The sequence below is a fragment of the Sciurus carolinensis genome, chromosome 3 (assembly GCF_902686445.1).
Source record: "Sciurus carolinensis chromosome 3, mSciCar1.2, whole genome shotgun sequence".
NCBI lineage: Eukaryota > Metazoa > Chordata > Mammalia > Rodentia > Sciuridae > Sciurus > Sciurus carolinensis.
The window spans coordinates 156,432,565-156,450,178 of NC_062215.1; the positions used below are offsets into that span (position 1 = coordinate 156,432,565).

At 36.0% G+C, this 17,614-nt stretch overlaps 1 protein-coding gene across 7 annotated transcripts in view; it reads left to right on the forward strand.

Moving 5' to 3' along the window:
• Unc80 (unc-80 homolog, NALCN channel complex subunit) overlaps positions 1-17,614 on the forward strand; it is a 206,871-nt gene that overhangs the window by 91,124 nt on the left and 98,133 nt on the right. For all 7 annotated transcript variants that reach the window (XM_047544569.1, XM_047544573.1, XM_047544570.1 and 4 more), the window contains exons 24-26: positions 5,569-5,704; positions 8,337-8,470; positions 15,905-16,070. In XM_047544569.1, coding sequence (XP_047400525.1) covers positions 5,569-5,704; positions 8,337-8,470; positions 15,905-16,070 — 436 coding nt within the window. The remainder of the gene's footprint in view (positions 1-5,568; positions 5,705-8,336; positions 8,471-15,904; positions 16,071-17,614) is intronic.

Here is a 17,614-nt window from a genome sequence, read left to right on the forward strand (position 1 = left end):
TTTCTTAGGAGATAGGAATTTCTCCCTAAATTTGCTTCAAGAGTAGCTATGCTAACAAGAAATCTTGTCCAATGTCACCATGGACAAAACATGGTGTTGAGAGAAGAAACAAACTAGGGTGTAGGTGGAGAGTGGAGAAGGTGGCTGCCCCAAACACATTCTGCAGGGGTGGTGCCTTTTAAATAATTTGTAAAGCATGTTTACATAAGGGTAAGACACTATAATAAGATGTTAGAGGCAGAAGTGTGTAAGTAAGATTATAGGAAGGGAAGAGCAGGTAATTGGAGGGTACCTTGTATTTTGGCTCTCGGTTCTTCTTCCAACCAATTGTGCAGGAACCTCTCATGGAGCCCCAACCCCCAATCCCAGAGCTCCCTTATCTTGATTGTTACAACCTAGTCACTCCTCTGACAAGAAGAAGATCAAGTTACAAACCAAACTTTCCCATGAAACATACTGGCAATACTCAGTTTGTCTCTTTCAAATTTAATATTTTGTTATTAAAACAGTGAGTGATGTTTTCAATGAACCAGCTTTGTATATGCTGTTTCATGACCATACTAAAATCAAGATGACTTTTTCTGGGAGAAACCAAATATTTTTACCCTTAAAATAAAACAATCAGATGGAAAATTGAGTTCGCCAAGTGGCAGAGAGCAGGTGAAGGGTTGTTCTTATCTCCAAACCCCCTTTATTTTCTATCCAAAACAATATTAAAACAATTCATTGCTCCACTGGTGAAAAGTTTTTCTTTTTCCACAAAGGACCAGGCAATTCTGAACATACCTTCTCTCTGGAAATTGGAGTGTTTTTCTCCAATTGTTCATTTCTTTTAAGGGGAGGGGTATTTTGACTCCTTTATTTTTTTCAGGCAAAATAAGACAAGCAATTAAAAATTCCTAATATTACTGGTACTTCATTTCAAGAGCTCTCACTAGATGGATTCTTCTCCTCCTTATTAATAGTATTAAACAGCAATAGTATCACCCCTGCAAATTGTATTATCCCTGCAATAGATCTCCAAAAGCATTGTCAATGCAATTATTCACATAAAAAATTATGCATATGTGAATTATATATTTGTATAGTATATTATATATTTATAATAGATTACAAACATATTTTATGTATATGCATACATATGCACACATAAAATATGTTTATGATTTCTAAATACCTTCAATAGATCTCTAAAATTTATACATCATAAACATATTTTATATATAAACATATTTTATGTATTTCTCACTGGAGAAAGTGCCCACTTACCTTCATGTGATTTGAAGGAAAAAGATAACTATAATAGAATGTTGATCCCATTTTTAGTCTTCTGTACAACAAAAAAGTCAATTGTATGATAAATTTGGGCATTTCACAAAGTACTTTCCAAAATAATACACCCTTTATATGAACCTATCTGTAGACCACAGCTAGGTGTGAGACATGAATTGATCTGTCATTCAGACTACTTAAGGCACAAGAGAGAAGGATCACTAGTGACCATTTGTTTTTGAAAGCTTCTTACTTGAAGGAGCATAGACAATATAGACTTACCAATGCAATAAGAACATCAATGTAATAAGAAGAACAGCATACCATAAGAAGAACAGCACAATTACCCTTAACTTCAACAAGTTGTAGACCATCACTTAAAACTCTTCCATTGATAATCATTATGTTTATAGTGATGTTATTCCAATTCTAATATATTTTCATGCTTTATTAACTTTAAAAAATGACAGATTGGTTTGTTTTTATCTCATTTAGATAGAAAAGGTTCATAACAGAGGACCTGTCAAAAAATTACAAAGCTGCCCTTCCAATCCATTTCCCCCAGAACTACAAAAATCTCCCAGGCAAGTGAGCCTGTTGCCCCATGCAGCCAATCTATTGGGAGTCTGAATCATTCTCCTCTTATCTTTCATGCTACAGATACAGAAACATTAATGAAATCAGGAATGACTCCCTTGTCTGAGATAGACCTAATTTGAAATCTTTTAAGATAAGCAATGAGATTTTGGCTCACTAAGATAGCTAATTAGACCTGTTGTCAGATTTTTAAATTTATTTTCCCTTTAGGATATTCTTTTTATGTTCTATCTAAAGCAATATTAAAGAATTTTCTGATACAGCATTTACTGTTTTCAGTCTTCCACTGGTAAGATGTCTTTCTTTGTCTTTTTCCTTTTGGTTTTCTAAAAGTCTGAGCAATTTTCATTCCCACAATTATTGTGGATTTGAGGACAAAAGTGGGTTTGCATAAAACAGACCCATTTCTTCAGTGTGCAAAGATGTGGTGACCCCTGTTTATTACCTACCTCATTCTGGGTCCTTTTAAGTGGTCTCTCTGAAATAGCAGTCCTAATTCCTAATTCTATGGGCTTCCCACAAGCAGGGGAAAACAATTAAGTGCTAAACCTTTAAGGGTTTCTTATTTGTAGGATTTTAACCAAGGGACTTCCCAAATAAATGCTTTCAGGACTGATGCCCTCTGACTTTCTTGCAGCTGTTCACCCAGCTGACTGCCTTGACCTTTTTCTTCCTTTTGTCTTCCATGACCACTGTACTTGGGAGTCTCCTGGCATCTCTGTGCCCTGTCCTCTGTCTTCTTTCCTGGTCCTTTGCCTCCTCCCTCTCCATAAAAGTGGATAACACTCAGGATCTCTTATAATTTCTCCCTGTATTATTTCCTCTGAGGATCAATTCTTCCTGTCTTTCCAGCTATTTCCTGTGTGCCAGTAGCACAGACTTCTCTATCCATAGTCCCATAGCACCATAGCACTTTTTAGAGTTTTTCATTGCCAACTGCATTTTGGAGTCACTCACTTAATATCCAGAAACTCGATTTGACCTAGATAAAACCCTTCTTCCCAAATGAACACATCGTGCTTGCAACCATCCTTGAACTTTCCATTCTTATTAATGGTACCACCATCATCTTACATGACAATCTTTGAGCATATTTCAAACCTCCATCCCCTGTTAGTCCTACTTCTCCCATTCACTGAATCCCGCCTGGGTGATTAAATCATTTTCCCATTTGGTCTCCTCCTCACAGCCTTCCTTCATCTAATCCATCCTACACTCTGCTGGTAAAGTGATCTCCCCACGGCATAGCTTCTACCAACCTCCAGACATGCCCCCTTCAAGTCATTCTTCAAACTATTGGCAGAGTGATGAGGCTAAAATGCAAATCAGAATATGTTTCTTACCTGCTTAGAATGCTTCAGTGGCCCTCCTTTCCCTTGGCTTAAATCTTACATTGCTTCATCTGCCTACTGCAGAATCTTTGCTCAAACCACTCAAACAAAGTCAAGTGAGTTAATGCACCTGACATTTGTCTTAAGACTTCGTACCTAAGATGTGTTTAATAATAATAAGTCATTAAGTGAATTTTTTAAAAACCAGGCTGCTTGGGTTGTCTCTGCATTCCTGGGCAGCTATCACAATGTCCCCCAAAAGAGTGACCCGGTTGTCTAGTTCTAATGTACTTTTCCATCCTTTCTGCACATTGTTCCTCGTAAAATTGTGCTTCAACCAAGTGACCTACCTGCCAATCTATGAACACATGGTGCACTTCCCTGAATGGGGATCTTTTTTTATCTTTTAATTTTTTTTTAAAGACTGCATTTTGATTCATTGTATACAAATGGGGTACATCATTTCGTTTCTATGGGGGATCTTTTAGGGCCCTGCAACTGAATATATATACTCTCCAGTCTCCATCAATCAAAACTCCAGTTCCTCAGTGAGACTTTCCATGATTCTTTGAATAAATTTAACCTATCTTCTGAACTAATAAAGTATTTTCAGTCTCCTGGTGTGTTATTTCAGTATGTTATTACTTCCTCAATAGACTGTAAGCTCACTGAAGGAAAAAATATGGCATAGACATAGACACTCTGTGTTCGAATCCCATTTCACAGTCTACTAAGGAATCCTCAGCAAGTCTTTCAACCTCTCTAACTTCCTATTTTCCCAAAAGCAACCCTGCTGTATGTGGAAGTATAACCTACTCGGGCACATTAAACAAAGGTACTAGTGTTCTATAACAGCTTACTAAACTGTATTTTATTTAATACCTTACAAATTACTCACTATATAAATATTTGATGCATGAAGGAAGAAAGGAAACATAAGGTATGGAGCTCTAAATGATTAGACATTAGGTATTATCCTAGACAAATTGATTTTTTATAATGCTTTCAGCTTTATAACATTTAGTTATAATTGTTCAGTTACTCTGTCCTAGGAGGATCAATAGTGAAAACCCCCTGTGAGTCTCAGCATTCAGCCTCATAATTGCCTGTATCGTCCTCAGGACAAGGCCTTTGGAGGTGGCGTAGTGGTTGGTTTTGCTTTTATATTTTGTTTTGTTTACTTAAAACTTCTCAGGTTAGCAGCTAAAATCCCAGGATCCTGTGATATCTTTTCATACTACTTTCTTGTTAATGTACTTTATGCTTCCTGATTTGTAGCTTGTCACGTAATTCTAGAGTTTAAGGAGACCTATTTGTTTCCAGACTTCTAAGACATTCAAAAAACTTGTGTTTCTATTTAAAGAGTTCTGGATATACTTTGCATATCCAGTAGTGTATGAATGTTAGTTTTTAATATTGAGTCAAGTTTTTTTGAATGCCCAGAATTTAGTAACTTTTCTAAATATTTTAAGTGTGATATGAGAGGAAAGAAGAAAATTAGGTGAAATTTGTTCTTGCTAATGTACAGAGAACCAAACAGTCAAACCCCAAGTTCAAAGCTCAGTTGAGCATTTTCCCTGACTCTATTCCCTAAGCCCAAGTTCCTTCCATTGTTGCATACTCTATAGAGTTGAGATGTAGAAGGAAGTAGATAAAGGTAATGTTTTTGTCTCTTCTTGAGGAAAGTTTCTTCTGATAACTCATACAACAGAGCATGATGATTCAGAAGAACAGATAGCAAGGGTATTGATTTTATGAATATCATGTAAAAGCTGATATGTGTGCAGTTATTAAAAGTCATATTTCTGATATAGTCATTAGGTACTCTATGAAAAGAGAAGTTAGTATTTTTTACTAATTCACAGAGTATTATGGAAGAGGCAACAAAGTCTGTAGAAGCCAGTAAGCACATACATGATGTCAGATATAAATAAAACTGCAGTACCAGAATTCTTGCCAAACTCATTAGCATGACACCGACATTCTCATCAAATAGCATAATCAGAAGCACTCTGAGGAATGAGGTGCCTTCTCATTTCTTACTGCAGTAAAATAACTGCATGTTCCCTAATATCAGATCTGTAAAACAAATTACCTTTGAGGAAATGGATATACTGTCAGGAAAAAACAAACAAACAAATCTTTTTTAGTAGTATACAAAAATGTCATTCCAGTTTCTACAAGTCTTCAGCCTGAATGAGCTGGAGATAGCATCAGTGCCTCTGCCTCAGGTTCCTCATTGGCAAACATGGTGGCTCGTGCTGGAAATAATCCCCATTCATTGGTTGATTGTGTCCTCTGAAATGTGAGAGTGGATTTTGGAATCTAACATATCTTGTGCTGTTTCATTCTTTTCTTCCTGTGGCAGGCAATTGGTGTCCGGTTGAATGAGCTATGTCATGGGGAGAGCGAGAGCCCAGCCAACCTGCTGGGCCTCATTTATGACGAGGAGACCAAGAGGAGACTGAGAAAGGAGGATGAGGAGGAAGACTTTTTAGATGACAGTAAGGAGACTCCCTTTACTACAAGAACCCCTGCTTGTAAGAACCTCTGCTTTAGGAGCTCTTAATGTTTCTCTCTCTTCTCTCATTCTCTTGCCACCTACCCACATCCCCCACTCTGCGCCTTTCCGCCTATCCCTTCTGCATGGATGTAAAGCATGTGCATTAAGTCACACAGAGGGAAGGCATGAACGAGAAAGAGAAGGTAGACAGGAGCAAAGAGCTTAGGCAATGTGGAAAACCCATTACTGTTTAGTCTCTGACTCCTGCTATTAAACACAGCTTGGTATTAGACCTCTCCGAGAAAATTCTAGTTTAAAACAATTGCTGTCCCAGGTGGAATTTTGTCAGGTTTTATGTTGTTATTGCTTTTGGAAATAAGAAATTGATAAAATACAACTGAACAGAAAATGCTTTCCAAATCACTAAAATATTGAATTATTTAATGAGTATATTATGGTATTTAACATGAAATTGAAATAATAAAATAGCTTGCTTAAGCTATAAATTTCTGCTGTACTGTATTTATTATATTCATCATAGAAGAGTAGAGACAAAGAAATTCCTGTTACATAGTCTCCAGCAACATTTTGTTTGTATGTATGCTCCATACTACATGAGCTTATGTGTATGTGCACCACTGCCTTTTATGGAGATAAAATTCCCATTATGATTATAAAATTCATATCTTTATATGAAGATGATAATGACATAATGTCCTTTTAACCTTCTCTAGCGGTTTGAAATTCGAGCTCCCAAGTTATATTTTAGGGGTTGCTCTTAGTTAATTGATGTCAAATCCATTGCCTCCTTGTAGATATGGCATGTGAAAAGAGTATAATTTTTTGCAGGACTAAGCAATAACCAAAGAGAATTCTTACGATATTCCTTTCCACTTTCACACCATAGATTTTAAACATTTTCCATTAATTTGCCCCTTTTAAAACCTTAGCAAATACCAGTAAATCTTCTAGACTTGGCTGTTGACAAAATAACAAATTCTCACATCAGTATTTCAGCTAATAATGAAAGTTGACCCCAGAGATAATTGAGTCTGTCTTAGAATGATTCACGGAATTGAATTTAACCCACCGGAAGACTTGAGGACTACCCAGCAATCACCAGAGCTAGAGAAGAACTTCCATAAGATCCATACATCCAGATGGCACCCCCAAGCTACCCTGGGGTTCCCAGGAGCCTTTCATAACAGAGGGAAATATGCAACATTAAATGGATGCACCCTCTTATGCCAAAATGAACTCAAATTTCCATTAGACCACATTAGTTTCATTTATTAATATGTTCTGCCTAAAATGTCAGCTTTTTGTTGAGGTCACGTAGAAGTCAATCTTTGATCACTGCTACAGGGTATTTCAGATGACCATCATGAGACACCCTGGATTAAGACTAAATTCACTGTTTAATCAACTGATAGGAAGAGTCTGGATAACCTCAGGAGGGAAAGGACAGATCCAGAAAGTGTTCAATTATTTTTTAAACAGTGTTACACATTCAGGCATTTTTTAGAACCGTATATCTTCCGCTGAATATAAAATTGATGTGTGTGATTTAGTTGAAAGTCATCTGGAATTAGCTTATTTTGCACTTAAAAGCTAAATACAGTGCAGGCAAAGTGCAGGCAAATAACAGTTGGAAAGTTCTATAGGAGTTTGTCTCTTCCATTCTTAATGAGAGGCAATGTTTCCAGTTGCACGTTAACTCTGGAGAGCAAATAATGGTTTTCAGTAAGAAACAGTAGCCCAGATATCTTCAGAAGACCATGATTTCTATCTGTGTCAACGGAAATCTTGAAGTATATATGCTATCCAATTAAGAAAGTTTAAGACTCAGGATACATTTTAGAGGTATTTTTAGTAGATTGCTACATTGTGATATTGTGATTGCCTGATTACTTGATTCACTCAAAATAGATAACTTTTTTTTTTCTTTCATAAGAGGCGGAGTTCTACATAGCTTTAGAGCAAAAGAGAACTTCTAGAGTAACTATGTCCTACCAAGACAGGCTAGCTTGTAATACTTAATGGGAGATAGTTGACCTAGCAAGTATGTTTTTCTTGTCTCTATTGCAAACATAACTGGAGTAGAGCTGAAGCAACTTCACTGACCCCAGAACATTAAAACTAACCTCCTTTCAGAAAATAGGTTGAGAGGATTTTTGTAGTTCTCAGTCCAGTTCATTGCCATTTACATAGTCTACATCTGATTGAATGTATGAGTACCATGTATTTCTCTTCTTATTAAAACATTTTCTAGTTCACTTGGGGTTATATTTGGTTTCTCTAAATGATCTTTAAAAAGAATCATTTAGTTCTGCTTATTGATATTTCAGTAAAAAGTGAAAGATTTATATAACCTGAATATCTGATCTGAATAGAAACCAGTATGGTCTGATATTTAAATACTGAAGCAGTCCTTATAGAATTGCAAAATGGAGAAGAGAGAGGAGTAAGGCAATGCATGCAGGATGCTAAGTGCAGTAAGTAAATTAACTTGCATAGGTAATGGTCTCATGCAATTTGATTTTACATGTGTGTAGTTAGGTTCATCAAACGTGCCTCTCTGTATTTGTTATTACTGGTTTCTCTTCTAATGGAAGACCTCCTTCATTCCTTAGGTACTGTGAACCCCTCTAAATGTGGCTGCCCCTTTGCCTTAAAGATGGCAGCATGCCAGCTTCTCCTGGAGATTACCACCTTCCTGAGAGAGACCTTTTCTTGCCTACCCAGACCTCGCACTGAGCCACTGGGGGTAAGTTAAAGCATGTGTATTAATAATCAGGCTACTTGGAGAAACCAGATAGGTGGCTAGGTTTTCAGTATTCACAATTTCCTTAAACACCCAATGGCCAAATGCATCACATAATTTAAAAATTCAACCAAGGAATTTCATATATAAAAATAAATGCTCTTTTCTTTATTAAAATAATAACAACAAAGTTGACTTAAAGATCAGCAGAGATAGCACCTTGGTTGATCACCATCAGTTATACTAGGAGCATTTAGGTTCCTTACTTTGCAAATGTTCTAAGAGCATTTAGGTTCCCTTACTTTGCAAACTGTTTGAGTTTCATGGCCAATATTTTCCAGAAATCACTGACAGATTCTTTTTTTTTTTTTTTTTTGGTACCATCTTCTCATAGATTCATATAGAAATGTGCTTTTAATGAGTATTCTCATTTAAATTATAGGTTAAAAGACTTCAGTGTTTAGTGTCTAAACATCCCCATATACTGTTGTTCATGTAGCTTTTCTCTTTTTTTTCTGACTCTGGCAAATTATTTTTTTAATTTGTTCTAATTAGTTATACTGACGGTAGGATGCACTTTGACACATCATACATAGATGGAATATAACTTCTCATTCTTCTGGTTGTACATGATGTAGAGTTACACTGGTCATGTAATCATATATGCACATAGGGTAATAATGTCAGATTCGTTCTACTATAATTCCTACCCCCATAACCCTCCCCTCACTTCACTCCCCTACTGGATTATTTTGCTTAGCATAATATTTTCCAGTTCCATCCACTTACTGGCAGATGCCATAATTTCATTCTTCTTTAAGGCTGAGTAACATTCCATTGTATATATATGCCACAATTTCTTTATTCATTCATCTGTTGAAGGGCACCTAGGTTGGTTCCATAGCTTAGCTATTGTGAATTGAGCTGCTATAACGTTGATGTGGCCACATCACTGTAGTATGCTGATTTTAAGTCCTTTGGGTATAAACTGAGGAGTGGGATAACTGAGTCAAATGGTGGCTCCATTCCAGGTTTTCTGAGGAATCTCCATACTGCTTTCCAGAGTGGTTGCACCAATTTGCAGTTCCACCAGCAATGTATGAGTGTGCCTTTTTCCCCACATCTTCACCAACATTTATTGTTACTTGTATTCTCGATAATTGTCATTCTGACTGGAGTGAGATAGAATCTTAGTGTAGTTTTGATTTGCTTTTTTCTAATTGCTAGAGATGTTGAACATTTTTTCATATGTTTGATGATTGATTGTGTTTCTTATTCTGTGAAGTGTCTGTTCAGTTCCTTTGCCCATTTATTGATTGGGTTTTTTTGTTTTTTTTTTTTTTTGGTGTTAAGTTTTTGAGTTCTTTAATATTCTGGAGATTAGTGCTGTATCTGAGGTGCATGTGATAAAGATTTTCTCCCATTCTGTAGGCTCTCTCTTCATGTTATTGATTGTTTCCTTTGCTGTGAAGAACTTTTTTACTTTAATTCCATTCCATTTTTTGACTCTTGAGTTTACTTATTGCACTTTAGGAATCTTGTTAAGGAGGTCATTCCTAAGCTGACATGGTGGCGATTTGGGCCTACTTTTTCTTCTATTAAGTGCGGGGTCTCTCTGTTTTAGTGCCTAAGTCCTTGATCTACTTTGAGTTGATTCTTGTGCAGGGTGAGAGGCGTTAGATTTCATTTTGCTACATATGGATTTCCAGTTTTCCCAGCACCGTTTGTTGAAGAGGCTATCTTTCCTCCAAGTTTATGTTTTTGGCACCTTTGTCTAGTATGAGATAACTGTATTTAATTGGGTTTGTCTCTGTGTATTCTATTCTGTTCCACTAGTCTACCTATCTGTTTTGGTGCCAATACCATACCATTTTTTTTTTTTTTACTATGATTCTGTAGTATAGTTTAAGGGCTGGTATTGTGATACCTCCTTGCTTCCCTTTTCTTGCTAAGGATTGGCTATTCTGGGTCTCTTATTTTTCCAAATGAATTTCATGACTGCTATTTCTAATTCTCTGAAGAATGTCATTGGAATTTTAATAAGAATTGCATTGAATCTGTATTATACTTTTGGTAGTATGGCCATTTTGATAGTGTTAATTCTGCCTATCCAAGAGCGTGGGAGATCTTTCCATCTTCTAAATTCTTCTTCAATTTATTTCTTTAGTGCTCTGTAGTTTTCATTGTAGGAAGTCTTTCACCTCTTTTGTTAGATTGATTTCCAAATATTTCTTTTTTGAGGCTATTGTGAATGGGGTAGTTTTCCTAATTTCTTTTTCAATGGATTCATCACTGATGTATAGGGATGCATTTGATTTATGGGTGTTAATTTGATATCCTGTCATGTAGCATTTCTTATGGATCATAGATAGGCAGAAATCATGCCTACACACACACACACACACACACACACACACACACACACGTGCACACACACACTCATCTACCATATACTACGGAGTCTTACTGTTTTGCCATGTATGCACATCGTATGCAAAAGTCCCAGGAGTTTTCACGGAGCAAGTGGTCTCAGGACAACCTGGCCTCTACTTCCCTAATGGGCACCAAGTGTCCAGTGGTTCTTGCATTACAGGTGGCATCCGTACAGAGCGAGGAGACAGACACAGTCTCCCTATTACCCTTTTATACAAGGCACATTCTATTCTCCCAGAAAAATGGTTGTACAAGCAATCTGTGTGTTTCCACTTAAGCAGATTTTACAACCCATCATCACTTCTGCTTTTTAAACCGACTCATCATCAATTAGGTAGCACCTCACTCTGGAGCAAAAGAATCAGTGTCATAGTATCACAAAGTAGTACCTCTGTCTTTGGTTTTTCAACGTTCTAGTAAATCTAGTAAACGTTCTAGTAAATCTATTTCCTCATACCCTAAAACATGAAAATGAGTTTTTTCAAGTTGGAAGTATGAGTAAAATGTATTTTTTCAACAGAAGCATACACATACTTAAACTGTAAAACTGAATAATTGGATATTGGAAAGGTAATTCCTCCTACTTCCCTTATATAACTTCATCTTAACCTGGATGTTTAATTTTCTAAATTTTCACTATGAAATTGAGACTACTCTATAAAGTCAAATCAAGACCCCTCAACATATGTACTTAGTTTAAATTACGATCAAGTGTAACAAAATATCTGATCTGTAGGCCTCTAATAGTCTTATTCAACCATCTTATTATACTAAACTCTTTACAAAAACACAGAGTACATCTGCTTTAAATTTTCAGATTTTTATTGGTTACCATTTTGATCCATTGTGGTAAAAAAATATATATATAAGAATCTAGTTTGCCTCAGTTACTTTGTTCTCCCTTTTAACTCTTTAAAGCTATAGCTTAATGCCCCTTATTATCATAACAAATTTTATTTTTAAATCAATCAAATCTTTAAAAAATTACTGCATAACCAATTGGCAGATTTGTAGGAAATGCCAGGAAAGGAAGCTAAAACAGGATCTGTAGTCATTTAGTCACCAGAGGAAAATTTTTACTTCTCTGTCACCTTTAACTAGATTCAGAAGTCTTTTAGTCATTACATTAACATTCTCATTGTTCAGGTTTGTGTATTGTGCTGGGGTGTCTTCTTTAAAAAATAAAAGGAGAAAGAATTTTTCCCCCATATTTAAGCTATTAACTATAGTTGATAGCAAAGAAAATTCAAGCCACATTCTAACTGTAGAAAAATTGATGAGTATCATAAAACCATTTTACCAACATGAAAATGCTTAAAATCATTTCCTTTTAAAAACTTTTGCCAAGAACACCTAACATGAAATGCATTATAAGTGCAATGCTGAACTGGGAATCTCCTAATGCATATTCTCTCTCTCTCTCTCTCTCTCTCTCTGTATTGGGAATTGAACCCAGGGGTGCTTTGCCACTGAGCTACATCCCTAGCACTTTTTATTTTGAATCAAGGTCTTGCTAAATTGGTAGGGACCTTCCTAACTTGCTGAGGCTGGCCTCAAACTTGTGTCCTCCCGCCTCATCCCTCCTGAGCTGGGATTACAGGTGTGTTCCACCATGTCTGGCTCCATATTTATCTCACTGGACTGAAATTTATGCCCATCATTAGTAACTCCCTGTTTTCCCCTTCCTACTGCCCCTGGAAACCACCATTCTACTTTTTGATTCTGTGAATTTGCTTATTTTAGATACTTCATGTAAGTTCTATCAAAAAGTATTTGTTTTTTATGTAACTGGCTTATTTTACATAGCATAATGTCCTCAAGGTTTCTCCATGTTGTTGCATATGACAGGATTTCCTTCTTATTACAGGCCAAATCTTTTTTTAAAGAAATTGTACTGAACAGTAACTTTAAAGGCTAAACATAAATACAACCGAAATGAAATAGGCTAAATTTTAAGCAAAACACTTGGTAGTGCAGTAGCATTCTTAGTGCAGTAAAAAATAGTTACCTTAACATGGAGAATAATATAAAGTAGTATAATAATTATATGAGAAGCTAAAAATATTCTGGAATTTGAGGCTTTGGGATAGGAAAGGATCAAAAACACAAACTTTCTACCAAGAAAAAAAAATCTTCCTGATAGAATGCATAAGGTCATTTCCAAAGTGTAAGTCAGATTTGCATATAAATATTTGAAAGAGTTCTAGTTCTATTCAAGAAATAGAAGAAAAAGCAAAATAACTTTTAATATAATAACTAGAACAAAAATTATGTTTTTAAACCATATTTATTTCTTAGGAGTCAGAAAAAAAACCACCAGATGGGTAGACAATGGCAGTAAAAGAAAAGAAAAATAATTTACATCAGAAAATTCAAATAATAATGAATAATAATTTTATTCCCTGACAGCTCCCTAGAGATAACTTAATTTGTATGCTTCCCCCCCCGCAAGGAAATAACTTCTGTTAGCATTTTTATTCACTGTTTTCATAAACCATCAAAAATATATACATTAAAAAAAGGAAAAGGAAGCATTATTCCAAGATTCATAACACAGCATATTTATAATGCAAGAGAACAAATTTTTCTCTCAATGTTGTCTTCCAAATGAGAACAATAAAGGAATACTTTAAAAACAGAGAATGTTGTTCATAAAGATAATGGTCTGTTAAAACTTTTCCCAAATGAGTTAATAAAAATCAAAAACCAATGACAAAGAAATTCGGAATTCAAACAAAAAAGTCCCATCAAATGCATGGATGAGCTGGGCACGGTGGCACACACCTGTAATCCCAGTGTTGAAGGTTGAGGCAGGAGGATTCCGAGTTCAAAGCCAGCCTCAGCAACTTGGAGACCCTAAGCAACTCAGTGAGACCCTGTCTCTAAAAAATTACAAAACAGGACTGGGGATGTGGCTCAGTGGTTGCATGCTCCTAGGTTCAATCCCACTCCAACAAAAAGGCATGGATGAGCCATTAAAAATAATAAAAAATCAGAGTCAATAAAGAGTTTTTTAATAAACCTATTTTCTTTTAATGATTCCCCTGCTCTCTATAGAATTATTACCAAAATGGAACGTAGATTAGGCTATTTTTTCCTAAAAGGGTTTAATTTCTGGGAAGCAATTCTACACCTTGAACATTTTTGAAAATATTAGGACAGAGTCCATGTATCTCCTCTATTTTCCTAGTCATACTCTCATTTTCAAAGTACCAGAGTGTGACTTGTTAATCCCAAAGGAAAGGAAGAAACAACATTAGAACAACAGGTAGGGGCTAAAGCCTCATCTTGGTAGCAATCAAAAGCATGAGATTTTAACCTTGTGCAAACTGGATTTTTAAAAATATTTTTGTTTCTCATATCCATTTCATCCTGAAAATAGTGTTATAATTTCAAAAAATATGGAACAAAAGTAAAGTCTGCATTTTATGTATTTCTCATTGTTTCAATCCTCCTTGTTATAGATTAATAATTAAACACAAAACAGGTCAAAGTTTTAATTTGGGACCTTGTAGGCCAAATGCCTACTAAGTAATTATAGTCCCCAGGGCTTGCTTACTTTGGGTTATGGGATCATTCTGTTCATCAGCCTTGCTAGTGATGGAGTTCCTCTTATACTTAGGTTCTTCTAGAAGGGAGTAAGAAATTCCCTCAGTGTATGATCCCGCTTTGCACCTCTGGCACTCACTTCCACATGATGTTTCTTAAACCTACACTGACACCCCCCATCTGTTTGCCAAGCAACTTTACTTAATCCTCAACCTTTAAATTGAACATCACCTCTGTATTCATTTTTCTGGTGCTGATGTAACAAACTGCTACCAATGTCGTTGTTCATAACAGTACAAACATATTTTCTTGGTTCTGCAGGTCAGTTTGCTAGGCTAAAACTAAGGCATTGGTAAGTTTGCCTTCCTATCTGGGGCACTAGGGAAGAATCTGCTTCCTTACCCTGTTTCCATCTACTAAAGGCCACCTGCATTCCTAGACCCCTGACCCCTTCCTCCATCTTCAAAGCCAGGAACAGCATCCGATACCTGCCTATGACCACAACCTGGAAAGATCCTCCACCTTTAAAGACTCTTGAAATTAAATTGAACCCATATAGCTAATGAAGAATAATCTTCCCTGTTAAGATCCTTAACCTTTATCACACCTATAAAGTCCCTGTTGCCTTGTAAGGGAACACATTGTAAGGGATCCCAGGGATTAGGATGTGAACATCTTTGAAGGGCCATTATTCTGTAACCACAGTCTTCAGATGTGATTTCTAAGGCCCTGCTCTCTCTCAGTCTTGAAATTTTTCATCTATGTCTTCTCATTTTTAAAAAATTTTTCATTTGTTCATTTTAGTTTTACATGACCGTAGAGTATGTTTTGACATATTATACATACAAGGAGTATAACTTCCCATTCTTGTGGTTGTACATGATGTGAAGTTACACTGGTCGTGTATTCCCATATAAACATAGGAAAGTTATGTCCAATTTATTCTACTGTCTTTCCTATTCCTGTTCCCCCTTTCCTTCCCTTCATTCTCCTTTTATCTAATCCAAAGTACTCCTGTTCTTCCCTACCCCTCCTTTTTGATCTCAGAATTCTGAGTTCCTTTAGGGAAAGTACCATTTCTCATCTATTGTGCAGTACCTAACCCATTCATACTCAGTGAATTATTATTTAATAAATAGATAAATGCCAATGATGCAGCTAATACTATGGACAAAGAATTAGAGGGTAAGGAAGCGAGTTCAAGATTTGGGACAAAGTTTGTGCTTTTGGAATATAAGCATGAAAGAAGAGGAAAACTACAAGTTACGGAAGATGTTATTTATTTCCCAATTCAAAAAAGAGCTTTTCATGGCCATAATCTGAATTGGCAATAGAAAAAGGAATTTGGCTGTTTGAATGCAGTTGTGTGGGATTTGAAATGGAGGGAGGCTTGCCACAAGATCAGTGCAGCACTGGGAGATACCAGCACGCACGTGCTCCTCACTGACATTTCAGGACTTGGAGAGCTGCAGACTTCGTCTAGATCCTGAGTTGGACCGGCACAGATATGAGAGGAAGATCAGCTTCGCAGGGGTCCTGGATGAAAATGAAGACTCAAAAGATTCTCTCCACAGCAGCAGCCACACCCTCAAATCAGACACAGGGGTGGAGGAGAAGAAAGGTATGGAAAAGCAAGGATTATTGCATGGTTCAGGTTTCTTATAGGATACTTGATCTAGGGTCTAAAACTATAACTGTTTGCTCAAACTGCTGGTTCTGGACAATATTGAGTAAGTAGACTCAACCAGGTAGGAAACCATAGTACTCAGAGGTTGAACTTTGTAGTCATAGGGGTCTGGATTCTAGTTTCAGCTCAGCAGTTCTCCATTGAATCTAAGGTGTTGTCGAGTTTAATATGAACCATTATTTTATTTACCAAAAAGAAAGAAAAAAGTACTCCCAATTCAACTCTTCTGCAATATTATCACTTGTTTGTGCTTTTTTCTTGTTGAGAAAGGACTTTCAGCCTTAATTAGATGCAGATTTTTATTATTATAGTTCATTCTTGTGCAGCAAAAAATAAAAGCATAACTAATCTATACTGGTTAAAGCTTTTCTAAATCATGTTCAATTCAGAGTTGTCAGTGTCCACATTTTTCCATAATGGATAATGTCCTCTGTGCCATCAGAATGTTAGTGATAACATAATTTCTGAAATAGATTCATTAAAGAAGTAAAGCTATTTGTGCTAGTTGCTTAAGCCAACTTCGCACTGGCATGAAGCTAACCTACTTTCAATCCTTCTTCAAGATTGCTAAACACACCCACCTTACTACCTCGCCCCTCTCTCATCCCTTGCTACTACTCAGCTCCTTGAACAAAAAGATATTAGTATCCATTCTGTACATATGGCTGTTGATATTTTAAATGTTCACATGGATGTAAGCAATAGCAAATGTTATCACCACTGCTAGCTGGTACAAGTATTCATAAGATGTCATCAGTTGTATGGCATATCCCAATTTAGAATATGTTAAAATGTGGAAAAGATGTACATTTTAAAATGGGTGAAATACAGTAACTTTCTGTGGGAACTTGTCTAAGTTACTTAACCTTTTAGTTGCAGTTTTCTTTTCTGTTAAGTTGGGCTAATAGCACCTTCTGTGTTATGATGCTTATAGCTTTAAATAAGTAAAGCATAAACTTAGTGCCTGACAGATAGTAAATGCACAATAAATAACAGCTGTCATTCTTTTTCATCATGAGCATATAGATTAGAAGCCATACAGAAGACTTTGCACTGAAGATTGCAAAGTCTTAATTTGCTCTCTAAATCCTCCTGAACTGTCAACTTCACTCTTTGATTTTGCTATTTATTAAATTCCATTGCCCTTAAGTGTTTTTTATAAAGAATTTCAATTTAAAGAACATCTGCACTCTTGTTACAAGAATCAAAGCTGAGTTATGCATTGATATATTTTCTAGTGTCCTATAGAAAATGGCTTAATACATATTTGATTAACTTAATAAATGCATGATTCTCATGAGGAATGGTCCTATAGAGAGGAAAAACAAAATATTTAAAATCCTGCAAGGAATGCACATAACTGAGAAAAATTTGGACATTTCAAGATCACAATGTTGTCAAAACAGTTTTATAATATAAATAATTATTTTATCATATTCTATTGAATTTATGGTGAACGAAGGCCATTTGTAGGAAAG